The sequence below is a fragment of the Manacus vitellinus genome, unplaced genomic scaffold (assembly GCF_001715985.3).
Source record: "Manacus vitellinus isolate BGI_N305 unplaced genomic scaffold, ASM171598v3 scaffold_82_pilon, whole genome shotgun sequence".
Lineage (NCBI taxonomy): Eukaryota > Metazoa > Chordata > Aves > Passeriformes > Pipridae > Manacus > Manacus vitellinus.
Window position 1 is genome coordinate 1,458,107 of NW_021940828.1, and position 17,358 is coordinate 1,475,464.

A 17,358-nucleotide genomic window follows, 5' to 3' on the forward strand; every position below is an offset into this window, starting at 1 on the left:
CACACACAGACAGCAAACCCCTCTGGGTTGGGATTTAATCATCCAAACAGACTGTGGTAGTGAAACAACACTGCTCCTCTAATACACAACGGGGTAGAAGGGTCAAGGGAACTTAAGAGTTTAACCAATAAACAAATTCCTGCAGCTAAAAAGCAAGAAATGAGCTATTTAGGCACTTGGCTGTGCTCCCTCCCAGAAATGCACACAGAGTATTTTCCTCACTGCATCTGTGGCAGGTAGTAGAGCTCCAAACAATTTACAAATGTTACCCAGGAGGAGCCTGTAGGAAGTGAAGCCCCACAATCTCTGCCTTGCACACACAACACACGGTGCCTCTCACTAATTCCCAGCTAACGAGCCCACACAGATTACTTGGGTTTTATTGAAACATGAAATATTTCCTATAGTGCCAGTTTTACTGGGAGGCCATTTCAAGGAAAGCTCCTTATCTGGTTTTTCTAGTACTTGCACACTTTAGGGGGTTGGGTGGGTGTCAAGTTCCCAAGCTTTAAATACACTTCAAAAATTGAAAAACAAACAAAAAACCACAAAACGTCCCTCCTTAAAAAAAAAAAATTAAAAAAGAGACAGGGAAGAACAGGAAAAGAAATTCACTTTCCCTGCATTGTCTTAGCAATATACTTTCCCTACCTGAAGGTTTAATTTCACAGGGAGAGTATAGGAAAATCAGTGATGACCAACATCAAGGTAAGTCCTTCCATGAAATTTTTCTGAGATTTTTCAGACAGAGGTTGAAAAAAATCTGCATTGAATGCATAAATTTGCTGCTGCTGCTGCTACTGATATGTTCACATACTGAATATAACGTACTTTTTTTGTTTTAGTAGCCCTGCTGGATCAATTTACCTATTTCTCTTTTCTATGGGGTAACATCAATATCAGCAGCAGATAAGAGAGAAATATGCTGAGAATTACAAGTAAGTACCACAAACAGAGAGGGAAGGATCTGAATGCATAAAGAGACCCAAAATGAGCTTGGATGTATGTGTGGAAAGAGTGGACATGGGATGCACCAAGGGCTGGAGCCCCTGTGCCATGGAGACAGGCTGGGAGAGCTGGGGGGGTTCAACTGGAGAAGAGAAGGATCCAGGGAGACCTTCCAGCACCTTCCAGAGCCTAAAGGGGCTCCAGGGGAGCTGGAGAGGGACTGGGGACAAAGGATGGAGGGACAGGACACAGGGAATGGCTTCCCACTGCCAGAGGGCAGGGAGAGATGGGAGATTGGGAAGGAAGTGTTGGCTGGGAGGGTGGGCAGGCCCTGGCACAGGTTGCCCAGAGAAGCTGTGGCTGCTCATCCCTGGAAGTGTCCAAGGCCAGGTTGGATGGGGCTTGGAGCAACCTGGGACAGTGGGAGGTGCCCCTGCCCATGGCAGGGGTGGAACAAGGTGATCTTGAACCCAAACCATTTAGGATTCCTGACATGCACTGCTGCCACATTTGGTAGGGTAACTCTGGAGCTTTTCCTCATCCCCCTCAATTCAATGAGCACTTGGGGATCCTATTTATTCTGCTGTTCTAAAGCTTCATCCCAACCTTCTCACCACCCAGCTCCACTTCTTTATAACTTACTAAGTTACATCCCAGTCACCAGTTCAGAATCTTTTTATAAACCCCTCAAACAGCTTTTAAGAAGAAGAAGTGAAACTTCTCTCCTGAGCAGACAAGAGTGGAGAAAATGCAGCCTGAGATTTTCATCTCAGTATATGCATCAAACAGCCAGACATCTCTCAGGGGTGTAGAGGTGAACTGCCTGGGAAGAACTGCCTTCACAGAGGGAAAGCAAAAGTGGCATCTCTCACTCCCTGCCAGTGCTGGGCACCTTTTCCTGCAGTGCTGGGTTTTCTCTGGGCAAACCTGAATTCCCTCAAACGCAAGGTATGACTTCGAGGATCCTGCAGGTGGGTTTTTGGGGAGAGGAGGCAAGATTGGTGCTTCCCCACTGGAATGCAGCTCTCTCTGTATTCAGAATTCCTCATGGAGAAGGGCTGCCTCCTCTTGGCACATCCCAGACACCATCCTGAAGAAAGGGAGTTGCTGTAAGAGCATCCCATGCAGTTGTTGATCCCCATCACGTGCCCCACAGAGGCCCTGCCACAGGATGGTAACTCTGAGCCTCAGGCATCTCCCAGCTCCAAGGAACCATTTCCTGGCAAGCCTTTGCAGCAAGTACCTCTCTTCCCCTGCACTGATAAGAACAGATGTCTCACTGTATTTTTAGCCAGGCTGACCCCAGATCACACAATAAACACCTCTCAGTTCCTCCCGAGCCAGGGCAGATTTGGATCAGCAGCAGCACAGCAAAAAGTTCCCTCCAGAGCTCCTGCCCTGGATGAAAAGGATCAGAGCAGGGACTGTTTGCTCTGGGAAACAGCACATCATCAACAATCCATTCCCAGTGCAAACCCCCTGATTTTGGGTAGGCTTTTCTTTTAGAGCTCAACAAGAACTGCTGTGGGAATAACACAAGAGATGCTACATCTTGACAATAACTACCTCTCTTTTTCCCTTTTGTTCAAGGAGCAAGAGCAGAGGGTTCTCTTCAAGGTGACCACAGCTGCCTTCCTATTACAGAAGACTGGCAGAAATAAATACCCAGCCTAAATGGAAGCAGTCTGTACCCATCTGTAACTTTAACATATCATTTCTGGGTGCCAGCTTCACTTTGCACTACAAGAGGCAAGAGACAAGTTAAAGTTACTCCATAACAAACTTTCCACATTGTCCAAGACCCAGTGTCAGGCAAACTAATCAGGGTAACAACTACCAATCTAAAAAGAAATATTTATTTATTTAAAACCCATGGGCTCTGAAAAAAATCAGTCAGAACGTTGCAGGACTCTCTGCACTCATATACTGGCTTCTGAAATATATACTATTTATCTACTGCCAAAATGCTCTCAGTCCTCCACAAACCACAGGACAAGTGGTGCCTGTCTGAAAAAAGCGCCATCTAAATGAAAAGCATCCCTATTAATTGGATTAAAGACCTTTCAAATACTTGCATTTAGCACTGACTTCTCCCCTTCAACAAAAAAACCACCTTTCACCCTAAATGGCAACTCCTCCCAGAAAAATTTACAACCAGTAGAACACTGGAATTCACAGCAATGCCATTAACTCTGACATCACTCCTACCAGGAAAACGTTGGTAAAGACATTTTTGAGCAAGATTATTGCAAACAGTAGGATAAGTGGGTGGTTTTTTCACCCTGGTCCATGAGATTTCAGTCTCTCTTGCAACGTTCCAGCCTGCTGCTGTCTGAACACCCCCCACCAGAGACAGGAGAAATACAGAAACTGCCCATGCAAACCAGCAATCAAACCCAAGCAAGGAACAAACAGCACATTCAAGAGGTCAGAGAAACCTGGAAAAGAATGGAAGTGATGGAATTGCTGAGTTTCTTCCACAAAGGAGCAACATCTGAACAGCAGCAGTGTCCTGAAACTGCCTTAAGGCTCCCCAACATGAAATTCTTTGGTTGGTAGATGCAGGAAAGCTTGTGGATGATTTAAAGCATTATATAGCACCATTCTACATTTGAAAAAAAAAAACTAAAATAAAATCTCTTTTTATATATTTATAAGTTATCTTTTGCTTATATAAGCACAGTAAAAGACAGACCCTGCTGTGAGGCAAAGCAGGGGTGTCACACTCAGGGAATGGGGCTCACCTTTGTTGAGGAGATGGGGAAGTGAAAGGTGAATTCTACAAATTGTACAGAAAAAGTGGCAGAGCCAAGGGAGGGCTGCAGGCCTGCCAAGAGATCTCCAGTCCTTTCCACACAAAACAACTATTCCTCCTTCCCAGTTTATAAATTGATTTTATCTGCTGTCCTAGTCCTTCAAAACCAATTCAATTTTAAGTGAAAGGTTTTTTTCCATTACACAAATTCAGTCTGGACTTACTCTGAGCTTTGCAAGATAAGGAATTAAAGAAATTGGGGAACTAATTAGTTCCCAAAGACCTCACTGTGCCCACTGGTAACTCAAACATGCAGGTGTTCTGCACAGAGACCTGACTCTGTCACTCAAAGGACTGAGGTTTTGTCCCCAGCAGCTGGAATTGGAAAAGTTGGGAATTCTGAGAACAGAAAGCCAAATGCCACTTCTCAGCAAGCAAGCAAACAGAAAAAAAGCACATGCCAGTCATTTAATCTCTCAAGTTTCCTCCAAGGAGGACAATCTTTCACACTACAGAGAGTGCAGTGATGGTATCACTTTGGGAATGTGGCAGGAAGTTCCACTGATTTCCTCATTTTCTGGCTTTAGAGGAGGCAGCAGAATGTAGTGCTTTGTCTACTAATCACAGGATACTCCAAGTAGGATCCAAAACTTCGTCTCTAAATTGGTTTCGTAACAGTGATTTAAATCCAGGATTCTTTGGACAAGGTTGGTACCTTCCAGAAGACACTTGTTAATTATCTCCTGGCTACCTGCTCTGACCTGCAATATAGTAGATGGCAGTAATTCAAAGCAGTGGATGATCCTACAATAAATAAATAAATACAACCCCATTTTCCTCAAGCAGACTTTCCCCACAGCTGCAGGAAAGCTGAAGGTTCCTCCCTTTACCTCAGTGCCTTAAAAGAAACCAAATGTTATTTGGTTCTAAAAGGAATTTAAGTGCATCCAAACAGTCCCTTTGCTTAGGCAGAGGAAACAATTTGCCTTTTACACTTCTTGAAAATGCTGTTTAAGATTTCTTATTGGGAAAAAGGTTACACTCAAACAACCTCTCTTCCAGGAGGTTTTCCATGTGTGCATAAAGAAAAGTAGAGGTTCACGTGGACTCATTTAAATTTAAGCCATATCCTTCAGTGTTTAAAGTCTTCCTTCCTTAAGACACTTCTCAAGAGCAAAAGGACAAAGGAGATGTGAGTTTGTTAATATGGGGAAAGAAAGAAGGATAAGAAATAAAGATTCTAGTGCTGAATTGGACAAGATTTCTCTTATCCCAGCACAGAATGTGATTTCTTAAACAGCTTCATGTGACACTGGCAAGAAAAGATGCAAAGTGATAGGAAAGATCCACACAACAGGTTTCATCTGGAGCAGATTTTTGTGGGGCTTTTTCCCCAAAATACACTTTCCAAAACCCTCTAAGTTTCTCCACTACTTTGGAGGCAACACCTTCCATCAAAGGGAAATGTCTGGGAGTCACTTTGCAGGGCACAATCCCAGCCTTTCCAAGGAGCTGATACTGGATGGTTGTACCCAGGAACTTTGCTGATCCTGAGTGTCACAATTCCAGCCACTGCAAAAAGCAAGGCTCCTTGGCACTTTCATTCTTTAAAACAAATTTCTACATGCTTAACAGAAGAAACAGGCTCAGCTGTCACTTTGAACCCACCCAACTTCAATCTGAGGCAGTCCCAGGCCAATTGGCAGCTGGAGCCTCTTGATTTTCAGCTCACACACAAAGCAGGGGTTTTGAGACTCTTGTTTTCACTGGAATTTTTCTTAATAGAGTTCTGGGTATTGAAGCCAAGCTCGCATTAGAGAGCCTGAGTTTGAAATTCCTTAAAACAATTACACAGCTAATTTAATCATGCCATTGTTTAAAGGAAATTAAACGTAAATATTTTGATCTTTACAATAAAACTGCTAAAGGGAAAAAAAAAAGAACTGTGGTCAAACAAAATCTGTGGAGAAGAACAATGTGAGGAAATTAATTAAACTGTGATGCTTAAGATTGCTGGTTAGTTCAAGATAATGAGGAGCTTTACTTCTCCTTTTATATTCAAGATCTATTTTGAGATTTGGAGAGGCAGGTGGGATTTAAAAGACACATCTCCAGTTTATCACTGGAACTATCAACATCCCATCCAGGAGATCCAACTCAAAACCCTCTGAAGTTATCCCAAAGATCCTCTCTGCCAAACTGTGGATTTTTTTGCTGCAACTCTGTATTATGCAGCCATTATTAATGTTTTCTAATTGTTCATTCTGAAGAGCCTCAGCAGGTATTTCATTAATTAACTGACTGTAACTCCATTGACTGCTTCTGATTCCCAGATTTAGTTAGTGGTGGGAGGGCAAGGCAAGTATCCATGACTGAGGAGCTGGACAGACAGCTATGGATGAGACAGATCTGGATGAGTCAGTTCTGGATCATTTGTTGAGAAGTAAAGTGAAGATCTGCTCCCACCCTCCCAAAAATGACACCATTCAGAGGAAGAACCTCTGGAGTACCCCAGACAAGGAGTAAATTATCAGTGACAGAACCGTGACAAAAGGTTTCCATTCCATAAATAAACAGCAGGAGATGTTTAGGCTGTATTTGTTTACCAGGATTTGTCTTCTCAAGCTGGTACCATCTGTAAAATGCCCTTTTCTTCTGTTCACTCAGGTCCGACCCCTGCTGCAACAGCCAATGGGAGATCCGGCTCTGACTGATCCCTGGAAAAACCAGAACAAAACACAAAAAAAGGAGAAAGAGAAAACTTGTTATATCTAAAACATTTTTAGGTGGTTTTTATACTGATAAAAGGTGTTGCCTCACAAAGCCCAGGAACCTGCAGTGCTTGGATCCCAGGAAAAGCAGAGCTGAAGACTCCCTGCCCTGCCCCAAACTGCCTTAACTTCTCCCTGGTGTTTTTTGTTCATCCTTACTCAAGGGACATCCTGGAATCTGCCCAATCGACCCACAGGCAAAAAGGGTGCAAAAGTGGGAAGCCAAATCTACCAGCGACTCCAACTGTCCACAACTTCCCCGACTCTTAAACTTCTTCATCTGTGAAATGGGAACAAGTCCCTTCCCCACTGTTACAAGTATATAAGATAGTTAAGAGATCGTTATCACTCGATGCTTGAATGAGGGAGATAAACACAGAAACAGTCTGGGTGATACAGATCAAATCAGCCCAGAAGTGGAGCAAACCAACTGTCAGCAGCTGGAACAACGGCCAGAAAACAACCCAGGAAGGGCAGCTGTCTGCCAGCAAAGCAGGAGTCAAGCTCCAGGTATCCAGGCATGATTAGGGACAAAATATTCCACTTTTTATAGCAAGATTTCTAAGAGTAAAAAGGGGGGAAAAAATCATAGAAGGTAATACAGTTATTTCCAAAGCCTGACAGCAAATGAAAGATCAATGCAGAAAGGGCAAAAAGTGATTAGGAGGGAAACTAAACAAAACAAGAGCTTTAAAAGTGCACCAGGAGGTGAACTGTAGGTTCACTTGGCAACATCAACAAATGTATACAGTTTGCTGAATAACTGCAGCAGAACTTCAGGCAGAACAATTCCCTGTGCTTTCCACAAGGCTCTTCAGCCACCAGGAAGGGTTAACAACATCTCCACTCTCCTGAGAAGTGAAGTTTTAGGAGGTGCTCCAAGTAACAATATACTGCCAACACCACCTGTGCCACCACCTGCTTGGTGATAATGCCCAGGCAGGTAGAGGCTGGTTCTCACACAGAAACCAAACTCCCTGTTCCCTCTTGAGATGCATCAAGGTTTTGTAAGATCTCATAATCATATTTAACTCATGAAAAACAACCCCCTGTAGTTTTACTGCTTCCAATCTGGGGGTTTTACTGTGCTTTTTTTCTGTGTTGAACACCGAAGGCAGTTAAGTTCAGAATGTCTCAACTTGACTCTCAGGTACCATATTCAGGTGGGTTTACTCCAACCAGATTTTTAAAATCATGGGGTTTATACTCTTAATTGTTCTTCCTTAAACGGAATTCTGGAGGCTATGAAGTTTTAATTATCCTGGGGAAAAGGGGTAGGAATGTTTTGTTTCGGAGGCAGAAGTTTACTGCTGTTCACCAGGGCTGTGCCCACAAAACAGACCCTGATTTTCTTAAAACCCATTCCCAGAGACTGCCTTGCCCACAACTGAAAGAGCTCAGGAACAGCTGGGGCAGCCAAGAGTTGCCTACCCCCAGGGCCCACACTGGGATCTAAAATTGAGTTTATATTACAAGGGAAGTGGAATTATTCAACCAAGCAGAAATCTTAGATCCTGCCAAGTTTACATCAAGTAACAGTGGAAGTTACAAGTTAATACCAAAAGAAGTCAATTCAAGTTGGTGATATCCTCTGGCCCAGACCAAAGCTTCAAGAGCCTAGTTGAAATCATGCCATCTAGATGCTTGATCACCAGTGAAAGGACCAAGTTTCGAAAATTTGCAGCTCTTGACCTACTCTTATGATTTATAAAAGCCATTTTTTGGACACAGTGCTGTGGGACACGAAGGTTTGGCTGCCTGGCTCCCATCAATCACTGGGTAACAGCACCACACATTTACTTGTTTACTACGGTCCACTTACACTCACTGCAGTGAATTAGCGTGTGCTGAGTGCTTGGATAACAAACTAAGACATAAACACAGAGCACTGTTAGATAAAAATTATAAATAAGAGATTAGATGTCCTCAGCAAGTGGAAAATCCGAATTCTCCTCACAAGGCTGCCTGACACGGTCACAACGTGGTACAGACGTGACCACTCCAGACCATGTGCTCGGGACAGCACAAAGGGGAAGGAGCCAAAAGGCTCAAGCTGGGTGTTGCCATGTCCACTTTCATAGAATTACAGGAAATTTGAGTTGGAAAAGACCTTTAGAGGTCATCTAGTCCAACACCCCCTGCAATGAGCAGGGACATCATCAACTAGGTCAGGTTGTTCAGAGCCCCATCCAACCCGACCTTGAATGTTTCCAAGGATAGGGCATCCAAAAACTTTCTGGGTAACCTGTGCCAGGGTTTGGCTGTTCTCATTGTAAAAAGCTTCTTTCTTCTATCTAATCTAAACTGATCTTCCTTCAGTTTAAAAACATTACCCCTTGTCATAACAGGCCCTGCTAAGTTTGTCCCATCTTTCTTATAGGCCACAATAAGATCTCCCCAGAGCCTTCTCTTCTCCAGGCTGAACAACCCCAATCCCTTCAGCCTGTTCTCACAGGAGAGGTGCCTCATCCTTCTAATCATCTCCATGGCCCTTCTCTGGATTTGCTCCAATGTCTTTTCCCATCTTTTAACCTGGATCTGTCTTACCACCAACTCTGCACTGTCACAAGGTACTGAACTGCACCAAAGTCCTCCAATGCAGAGCTGTATCTCTGCTGGAATCCTTCTGTGGCAAAATAACTGGTGTCATTTAGCCACAGCAGCTGATCCTTTGACTCACTGGGAGTCCTCACAGTTCACAAAGCTGCTTCTGCAAAATGTTCTTAAGGCATAAAACTTATCTGTACCTCAGCTCGGTTTAGAGGCCCAAAAACCACATTTCAACGGCTTCACTGATCAAGGTCACGTGCAAAGTCTGCAGCAGAATTGATCCAGGATCTCCTAGATCCCAGTGTCCTAATCCAAATCCATCCTTCACTCTATTCAATTAAAAAAACAACCCCCCTCAAATTGTCATGTCAGAGTTTGTTGCATCTCAAGTGCCTCAGGGCCAGGGCCAGGTACTGCCACACCAGGACCACGCCGGCACGTTGCCTGTAATCATTCCTCTCTAGGAAATTGCACTGGCAGGAAAAAAAGAAATCCTCCTGCTGCCAGAAGTAGCTTAATAAAATAAGTTCTCTGGAGTACTGAAAATCCAGCTGTGTGGAGGAAATTCACTCCCAAACTGAATGGGGAAGACTGTCATCCTCTGGGCCCAGCAACAGCAGGGCCACGAACACGTGGCTGTGAGCACACATAGTTTTCTCACTGAAAACACTGAAGAAAAGTGGTGTTCACAAAGGGCTGTTGCAATTTAAATGCTGACTTCTTGTGTCACACATCACTCCTTCCCGTGGCAGGTTATGCTTCCTAACAATAAACCCCACGGAGGTGGCAGGTCGTGCTCACTCCTCTGGCCAGCCCTGTTGGCTGCTACACAAGTTACTGGGGAAAGAGTTTCCCTTTCAAATATATAAAAGAAATGGCAAAACACAGCATCAAGAGGAGGCAACTGGTATCTGCAGTACAAATCTCCTCATAACCCTCAACGCTGCTACTCAGCGAGTCTTTGGGAACTGGTTTTCACCTTCACAGATTTGTTCGGCGGCTCTGCTTTGCATTTCTTTCATGTTTCTTTCAGGAGAGGTTTTTAGAAGCACCTGGAAACACGTCAGACCCGGAGAAGAAAGTAACTGCCTGTGTTTTAATTCTTCACTTTGTAAGCAAAGTCCTACATCCACAGAACAAGTGCTTGCAAAGGACACCTATCAATTTAAGGAGATTAGCAAAGCTTGTTTACAGAAAACCTGCAAAGATCAAAATCATAGGGGGAAAAAAAAGCTTTCCCTGTGTTGTCATGAGTTTTAAAAAAGAAGGAAGGAAGGAAAATGTTTTTCAAAATCCAGTGGCATGCCATTTCAGATGATCAGTAACTCAGTAACTTTCTGAATTCTCTTCACACAACAGGACTAGTTAAGTTTCCCTTTGTATTTGCATTTGCTCAGCATCCCTGTGTGTAGGTTCCAAACCTTTAGGGATTTTATTTGTTCCAGCAGTGCTCCAAGGCTGCCCTCCACTGCACTGGATGCTGTGTGTGTTTAGCATAATGGAAAGCCAACTCCTGGAGTTCTCATCTCAGTTAAGACAGAGACAGTAGGACAGGGCTGGGCTGTACCAGCAGAATAATTGGGAAGGTGAGCAGAACTGCACCCTGCAAAGCTTTATGTGTATTTAAAAACAACAACAAAAAATGACCTCTGTGTTTTTATTCTTGGGGTTTGCTTTGGCTTTTTAAATGGTTTGGTTTTATAAAAAAATCTGGATTGAAATTTCTGCTCTGCAACCTCAGGAAAATAAGGATTTTTTTATTTTTTGTGTTCCTTCACTCCCTATGTGTAAAAAATGGGAAAGGTAGTATTTCCAAACCTTGCAAAGGCATCATCCATCAAAAGATTTATTCCCACCTGCAAAGGGCTCATCCCTGAATACTCCTCCCTCTCTCCTTTACTGTAGCACAGAACAGAGTTCCTGAAAACATTTCCCCCACTTTCCAGCCCCATTTGGAAGCTCAGGCAGCATCTCTTAGCAAGTTTACATTTCTCTTTTTACCCTTTACCTTCTGACCAGAACTCAATTGATGCCCAGTGGCAATTAAGGCAAATTGCAGCACAAGACTTCAAATTATGGCTGATAAAAATTTGGCCCCTCACCTGCCCCACATGGGGCTGAACCCCCACCCTGAGCAAAGCTGCAGCTCCTGGTAAAAGCAGCTCCAAATCCAAGATAGGAAATTCCGCAGGAACTATTATTAGCTCCTGTTTATACTGTCATTTTTCTTATCAGTAGGAGATTATTTATACAGAGCCCAACCCAAGTGCTTCTTGTTTATCTTATTACAGACACCATTAAAAAAGTTTCTATAAAAAGCAGCTCCTGTTTTTAGGACCAGCACTAATAAGTGTTATGTTAAGGTTTTGCTTCTTATCAATCATTCCTTTATTTTCAAGTCACCATTTAATACTCTGTTACTATTTTCCAACCTGCCCTCTCCTCTCAGTACACCATAGAACGTCTTCCAGGTTTAATTTTTTCCCGTCATATTCATTAGCTAAATCATTTTTAAAGTTTCTGGTAATTTTATATGGACTAAGAGAGCCTAAAAAATTGTTCTACTGCAACAGCTGACTTTAACCTTCAGCTCCATGTTCCTCTGTCATGTATCCTCCCTCTCCATCACTTCCCCTGTGCTACAGCAGGAAAAACAAAAGGAAAAGCTGTTTACTGATGCAGAGGCTGGGGTAGGAACGTGGATTCTGTTAAGTGCTTTGCAATATGAGAATTAAGATGAGAAAAAGGAGAAACAGATTTCTGAATGAAAGAGGAGCTCGAAGAATTAGGAAAATAAGGCAGAATGGAAGTTTCAAGGGGTCCAAGTTGCAGTGCAGGTTTCTGCTCCAAGGGCAGAGCACAGCAAGTTACAGAGTGGGGATAAATAAGGTCGTAAGCATTGGGGAAACATCACAGCCTCTGAGGAGCTGATCAGAAATGTGCAGCCTGAAGACATCCAAACACATTGGTTCAGCTCAAGTTTATCACTTGTATGTCCAATCTGGCTGGTTCAAACCCAGCCACAATTAAGACAAGGCAGCCAAGTTCTGGGCTCCAAGCTAAAGGTCCAATATCACTGTTCAGATTCACTGTTATTGCTTTCCCCCTCCCCATGCCATGATCCCCTCCCATTACACACACACGGAATTTTTTAGAGTACTAAAGGAATTGGTGGAGAGGGAAAGGACAAAGTTGGCAGCAGGGGCAGCCAAGCCAAATAACTTTCCTGAGGGAGTTCAGAGCCAGCCACACATTTCTCTTTTCTTTCTTGCCTCTTCCTGGAGCAGAAGGGCTGAAGCCTAAAAGCTAATTTATTCATTTTCCTCTTGTATAAGTAACTATTTACAGAACACCTTTACCAGTAAGACTAAGGTTGTAAATACTGAGATGATGCCATTTGGGATCATATATTCTGCAAAGCATTGCCTCTGTCTATACAAACTGTTATTTTAATGAACCAAAAGCGGTTTTCCAGGCATTCCTTGGGAGCCTCTTGGATGCTGGAGACATCTGAAGAACACACAAGTCAACCAGCACCCATCAGGCCTAAAAAACTCTGGAAGTGAAAGCCCTGGGACATGTGCTCTCTGCTTTGGATCTCTGTCCTGAGCTATTTTAGTCCCTCCTCACCACCCTGTGCTTTTGAGAGGAAGCTGATGTTTCTCCCTGGTACTGCTGAGCACACTCTTTAATCTGGTCCTTTCAAACATCTCTGAGATTCACTATTTCTTTCAGATAAGCCATAACTACGTACTTGATGGTGGCATGCAAGTACTGCACGTCTGCTTACACAGGGCTGTGGGTTATATTTGTAATCAATCAGCTCCTGGAACCTTCCCCCAGAGGATGACACGGATCAACTGCAAAGATCTACGTGGTTTCCCATTGATTTGGCCTGACAACAGGATAATAAAACAGTGCCATTAGCTCAGTCCTCCTTCTCTCCAGTGAGATCTTCCAATAATTCTCTGATCACTGTGGGAGCTCATCCTGGATTCCCCTTGAGTTGAGTGGGATGGGTGTGAAATTTAGTCAGCCACATCTGAAGTGGATGGAGTCGTTTATTCCCAGGAGGAAACAATCTGAGCTCCCAGAGGCTACATGCCAACCTCATGCCAACTGAAATCCAAGAGAGACAGCTCAGGATGGGAGGAGAAAAACCACCAGCTGTGAAGAGACTGGACTTGACTTTCCTACAGCCCGACTCAGGGGTATCAGAGACATGTGCCCACCTAGTTAATTATAATTAGATCCATTCCTTCCATCAATACATTAGTTTTGGTGTGGTGATTCTGATTCAGTGGCCCCACTGACCAGAAGAAATATTGGCTTGCTTTGGAAAGAGTCCTTTCCTGCAGTTTTTCCCTCTGTGCATTACTCCTCCTGCAGGGGAAGATGGTCTGACTTGCTGGCAGACATGAAGGGTGCTGTACAGAGCTTAATTCAGAGATGGGTTATTCCAGGCCTATATTCAGGCAGGGAATGTACAAAAGCAGGAGAGTGACCCACTAACTACCAAAATTTCCGAATTCAGGTACAATTTAAGCAACTTGACTTATAGTTTAATTATTAAAATACTAGTGCTAACATCTGATAAGGCTGAAAACATCCCTTACATTTACACAAAATGTTAATCTCATGATTTTCCAGATGAAATTGAAACCAGGGAAGGAGAAGGAATTTTGCCCAAGATCACAGAGAAGAGTTGGAGACGTGGAAGGAATTCCAGGCTCCGTGGCTCCAGCACTTGTTCCTGCCTGCCCACCTCAACTGTCTGCAAATCCAGAGCTCCCAGACAGATGGGTTCTTGTGACATTTCAAATACTGGAAATATAAGAGAACAACTTCCCTCCTGCTGATTTGGCATTTCCAGTCACCAAGGAACCTTAAATATTATCTATTTCAAGATCTTCATCCAAGCTTAGGTTAAAAAATTAAGTCTTAGAGGTGTAACATGGGATTGAGCTTTGGGATTTTATCAAGTTTTCCTCCTGAGACATTGAGGGGCTTGAGCAAGTCCAGGGAAGGGAAAGGAGCTGGGGAAGGGGCTGGAGCAGCAAGAGTGGCTGAGGGAGTTAGGGGGGCTCAGCCTGGAGAAAAGGAGGCTCAGGGGGGACCTTCTGGCTCTGCAATTCCCTGACAGGAGGGGGAAGACAGGGGGGTGTCGGGTTCTGCTCCCAGGGAACAAGGGACAGGACGAGAAGAAACAGCCCCAAGCTGCACCAAGGCATGTTTAGGTTGGATACTGGGAACAATTCCTTCATGGAAAAGAAGCTGCCCGGGGCAGTGGGGGAGTCCCCACCCCTGGAGGGATTTAAAAGCCGTGTGGATGTGGCAACTGGGGACATGTGGTGGCCTTGGCAGTGCTGGGAGTATGGTTGGACTTGATGATCTTGGAGGGTTTTTCCAACCAAACTGATTCTGAAGATGCCACCAGATGTTCTGGATAAGCACTGTGAGCCTGTAAAGAAGAACTAATAACACCCCACCCCATGGAGGAGCAGCAGGACTCTGTCACTCTTTGTGTAAAGCTCTGGGAACACACCCAGGGAAGGTGGGATATCACTGCAGTGTGTCCACTCATCCTGCATGTGAAAGAGAGAAGGCTCAGGGCAGGGGGCACAAACACTACTCCTGTGTAAAATCAAAGCTGGTCTGGTCACCCCTCAAACTCAGATCTCGTTTTAACTGTGACTCAAAGGCAAGTGATGAAGAAAACTTCCAACTCTCATAATCTGACTCCTGGTTGCAGTGATACCAGTTACAGCTGCATCTCCTGACTATTCATATACTTTTTAGAACATAAATGCATATTATCTCTCTCCCTCTCCATACACAGAGATGCAGATATGCATCTATTTGCTGCACTCAACAAACAATTTAAGAATTAAGGAAAACCGTTTTCATTTTAAGATAAGAACTTGGGGCTTATTTTAATGCTGTAAAATAAAATCTCCAAGCACAAGCCACAGGAAAAAAAAATGGGAAAAAAAAAGGAAAAAGTGATTCACTGGGGAAGTTCCATGATGTGCAGGACAATGGGTCTTAAATCAAAGGCATACATTATCATGACTAAGCTGACAGATCTGCACTGCAATGCAGAAAGCCAAGTGATATTCCGACATCTGCACCGTGCTCTGAGAGGCAGTTTAGACACAGCTTCCCAAAATTCAGAAAGGAGACCCCCCCTGAGCTCTTACCTGTTACCTGTGCAACAACTGCTTGGGAGATTCTCCGGTTGGCCAGGAAGGCTTTGATTTCCTCCTTTATCACACTGCTGTCCCTCCTACCAAAACAAAACAACAACAGGACACACAAAAAGAGGGACAGGCCAAAGTGCACCGTGAAGGTGGGAAAAACAGCTTTATTTCCTTTCTTTAGGGGATCAGGAGTGGGGGAAGGCTGGCATCCAAACAGTCCAAGTGCCTCAGCAATGGACACTTCTTTTAACAAGTGTCACGTTTGATCCGAGCACAGGAGCAGGAGAATGGATGACTCATGTCCCATATAATTCATATTAGGTGCAGCACTGCCATATGGAATGTACAAAGTTTCATTACACAGGGATGAATAAATCTCTCACACCAGCATAAAAACCTCAGTCATAAAAATGAGGCACAAAAAATAAAAAATAAAGGATAGCAGGGGCTGCATGGTTAGTTACCCAAATGAATTTGCACACACCAACCTCCTCCAGCCTTTCAAGGAAAAGATCTGAAGGAAAAGAGATTTTGCAACCTCTGTCCCCTCACTGAACCCCCTTAGTCCTCCACTTTAGTCCTGATTTTGCACTGAATGAACTGAGGCATTTGTATGATTTTTACAAGGTCTGCACAGGTAGCTCAGAAGGGGCTAAAACTGTGCTAAAAAGCAAATAAATTGGGGGTTGCACAGGGACTGTGATATACAGCAAATTTCAATTGCATTAAACACATATTTTGCCTTTCTCTTCCTCCCTCCCTTCCTGAGAAGGGCAGACAATTAAAACCAGCCTTTATTAGGCTTTATTATTTGGTCATTTCCCTTCTCCCCTCACAGCAGCATTCAAGGCAGACTCGAGCTTGCAAATCTAAATGCAAAATAAATGCCATGTTGTGGGTTCATTTTTATTTCTGTACCCAACACTCATCTTCCATATGCCTGCAAATAAACGTAATTTCGGTTTAAATAAGCACTAAAAGCATTACCTGAGACTTATTGCATAGGAACCCAAAACTCAATGGGATGATTAAACCTCAGCCATGGGAACCTGGCTCTCTGCTGCACGTACCTTCCCTCATCCAGCAGGGAATGAGGGTGATCAGCTTTTCTCACTGCTCATCTCTAATCTTCTCCCTCAAAAGCCATACCTTTACCCTAAATCTCCAAACATATTTCCATCCTGGAGCTTACAAACCCCAGTTCTCACACAGGTACTTTGTGAATGTTGCAATTTCGGGGTGTGGGGGGGGAAAAGATAGTCCAGCATTATGACCAAAATTGTTTTGAGACATTTGGCCTTTCCTCTTATTTTTTTTTGTGCTCTCAAAGCCCACTGACTCTGACTTTCATCCTCAGGAGTATAATCCCCTCCTTTCATCTCTGCCTGAAAAAGAAGCTGCCAGAAGTAAAGGAAGGTCAGGCTGGGGAAAAAACCCAACGACTGGCTCTGACTGAAAACTTCTGTTCTTCTTTACTGTTTGCATTTCCCCACACCACCCTGCAGCCTCTGCAAATCCCTGCCACAAATTACAAACAGGAAACATCCATCCTCTGCAGATCCCACTGGAAAGCACTGACCAATCCAAGCAGGATTCCCTACTCTCCCTCTATATGGAAGGAATTACAAGGGGTATGAAGCAGTAGAGGAGGAGTCATGGGAGTTGACACTCAGTCAGAATTCTTCTGAATAAAAGCAGGGTGGAAAATTAGTGCAATCCCACTTTTTGGCACAGCATGGGCAAAAATATTCCAATAGCAAGACTGTGGGATACCCACAGGGCCAGGGGCTGCCTGCACAAGGCTGAGAGGCAGGTGAGGAGTTCTGGGATAGTGACCCTTGGGGAACTGGCAGGGAACAGCTCTGAAGCAGCTCCTGCTCTCCTGATAATCACTGAATCGCAATGGAATGGTTTGGGCTGGAAGAGACCTTTAAAGGCCTGCAATAAACAGAGATATCTTCAGTTAAATCAGGTTGCTGAGAGTTCAGACCAATCCAACCTTTGGAGCAATGGGGCACCCACCACCTCTCTGGGCAACCTGGGCCAGTGTTTTCCCACCCTCTGTGGCTACCACAGCGCTCCTCCAACACACACACACCTCCTCTGAGGCACTTCTCACTCTGCCCTTCCAAAC

At 44.1% G+C, this 17,358-nt stretch overlaps 1 protein-coding gene across 8 annotated transcripts in view; it reads right to left on the bottom strand.

The window, feature by feature from the left end:
* Positions 1-17,358, bottom strand: part of HMBOX1 (homeobox containing 1) — a 67,910-nt gene that overhangs the window by 37,396 nt on the left and 13,156 nt on the right. For all 8 annotated transcript variants that reach the window (XM_018085539.3, XM_018085541.3, XM_008929057.4 and 5 more), the window contains exons 3-4: positions 15,225-15,310; positions 6,310-6,420 (exon numbers count right to left, since the gene is read on the bottom strand). In XM_018085539.3, coding sequence (XP_017941028.1) covers positions 6,310-6,420; positions 15,225-15,310 — 197 coding nt within the window. The remainder of the gene's footprint in view (positions 1-6,309; positions 6,421-15,224; positions 15,311-17,358) is intronic.